Source organism: Scomber scombrus, unplaced genomic scaffold (assembly GCF_963691925.1).
Source record: "Scomber scombrus unplaced genomic scaffold, fScoSco1.1 SCAFFOLD_234, whole genome shotgun sequence".
In the NCBI taxonomy this organism is placed as follows: Eukaryota; Metazoa; Chordata; class Actinopteri; order Scombriformes; family Scombridae; genus Scomber; species Scomber scombrus.
Genome location: NW_026910296.1, coordinates 15,433 through 17,500, shown reverse-complemented (window position 1 = coordinate 17,500; position 2,068 = coordinate 15,433). Strand labels below are relative to the sequence as shown.

The 2,068-nt window shown below is 48.8% G+C and overlaps 1 protein-coding gene across 1 annotated transcript in view; it reads left to right on the top strand.

The window, feature by feature from the left end:
- Nucleotides 1-1,723, top strand: part of plekhf2 (pleckstrin homology domain containing, family F (with FYVE domain) member 2) — a 31,903-nt gene extending 30,180 nt beyond the window's left edge. The window contains exon 2 of the mRNA XM_062415066.1: nucleotides 341-1,723. Coding sequence (XP_062271050.1) covers nucleotides 352-1,089 — 738 coding nt within the window. The 5' untranslated portion in view covers nucleotides 341-351 and the 3' untranslated portion in view covers nucleotides 1,090-1,723. The remainder of the gene's footprint in view (nucleotides 1-340) is intronic.
- Nucleotides 1,724-2,068: the final 345 nt, after the last annotated feature.

The following is a 2,068-nucleotide window of genomic DNA, read 5'->3' as shown; positions in this document are numbered from 1 at the left end:
TCTCTCTCTCTCCTTCTCTCTGTCTCTCTCCCCCTCTCTCATCCCTCTCTCCTCTGCTCTCTTTCTCTTCTCTCTCTATCTCCCTCTCTCTCTCTCTCCCTCTCTCTCTCTCATCCCTCTCTCTCCTCTCTTCTCTCTCTCTCTCCCTCTCTACTGTTTCTCTCCTCTCTCTCTCTCATCCCTCTCTCCTCTCTCTCTCACTCCCTCTCTCCTCTCTCTCTTCTCTCTCCTCTCTCTCATCTCTCTCTCCTCTCTCTCTCACTCTCTCACTCTCTTTCTCCTGTCTCACCTCTCTCTCATCTCTCTCTCCTCCCTCTCATCCCTCTCTCCTCTCCTCCAGGTGAGGATAAGATGGTGGACCGGCTTGCGAACAGCGAGGCCAACTCAAAGCGCATCGCCGTGGTGGAGAGCTGCTTCGGCGCGGCGGGCCAACCTCTCGCCATCCCGGGCCGCGTGCTGATCGGCGAGGGCGTCCTCACCAAACTCTGCCGCAAGAAACCCAAAGCTCGCCAGTTCTTCCTCTTCAACGACATCCTCGTCTACGGCAACATCGTGATCCAGAAGAAGAAGTACAACAAGCAGCACATCATCCCGTTGGAGAGCGTCACCATCGACACCGTCCCCGACGAGGGCGACCTCCGCAACGGCTGGCTCATCAAGACGCCGACAAAATCCTTCGCCGTGTACGCAGCCACCGCCACCGAGAAGTCCGAGTGGATGAACCACATCGGGAAGTGCGTCGGCGACCTGCTGCAGAAGAGCGGGAAGGCTCCGACGGGAGAGCACGCCGCCGTCTGGGTCCCCGACTCGGAGGCGACGGTGTGCATGCGCTGCCAGAAGGTGAAGTTCACGCCGGTGAGCCGCCGCCACCACTGCAGGAAGTGCGGCTTCGTGGTGTGCGGTCCGTGCTCGGAGAAGAAGTTCCTGCTGCCGAGCCAGTCGTCCAAACCCGTGAGAGTCTGCGAGTTCTGCTTCGTGCAGCTGACGTCGGGGAGCCTCGCGCCGCGCTCAGACTCCATCGGGAGCAGGCCGGGGTCGAAGTTCAACAACCTGTCGGACGACGAGGACGAAGACGACAGCAGTGACTGAGGAAGAGGAGGAGGAGGAAGAGGAAGAGGAGACTCTGCTCATCCTTTTGTTTTTGTTGTTTTGATTCCTTTTTCCTCTCAGATGATCGGGAGAAACCAAAATCTATTTTCTTTCAGTCCAGCAGGGATTCTTCATCTTCTTCTTCTTCTTCTTCATCATCCTCTTCATCATCTTCATCCTGATTTAAACGTGGAATAAATCGGGGCGAGCGAGCAGCTGAACTTTTTCCTTTTTTTTTTCAGCTGCGATGAGTCACTACAGAAACACAACGGTGCTAAATGAGAAACGTCCCGTCTCCGTCTGTCCAGCTTTTTATTTTTATTTTTATTTTTTTGTCCATGAACTAAAAAAAAAACAACAACAACAACAAAAGTGTTTGCTTGTAATTCTTCTGCAGGGAAAAGCAAATATTTGGGGCTCTAATCTTTTTATTATTATTATTATTTTTCTTTATTTTCAGGTATTAAAACCAAACAGGGCTAATTTTTCCTTTTTCTTTTTTTTTTTTTTCTTCTTTTTTTTTTTAATGTATTGCAGCAAAAAATCTTTTTCATAAATAACAAAAAATGTAGAAACTATGCTGAGCTTTTTTTTTTTTTCTTAGTGGATTTTAATATAACTTTAGTTGCTTTTGACAAATCAGCAGACGCCTCCCCTCCCCCCCCCCCCCCCTCCCTCTCTCTCTCTCTCCCCCTAAAAAAAAAAGGGCAAAAACTAACTCTACCTTTTTTTGCCTTTAAATCTCACGTAGTGCCTTGTAGAGGAATAAAAAAAAAAGGTTATTTGATAATGAAACAGCAGGGAAATCATGAAAGGTTGAGTCTGAAACACATTAACACAGATTTACACAGGAAGCAGTTGTTTGGTTTTAGGAGGAAGAGGAGGAAGAGGAGGAGGAAGAGGAGCAGGGAGACACACAGGAAGAGTTCACTTATCTAAGCAGCCGGAGTTTAGATTCAGCTGCTTTGTTTCTTTCCAT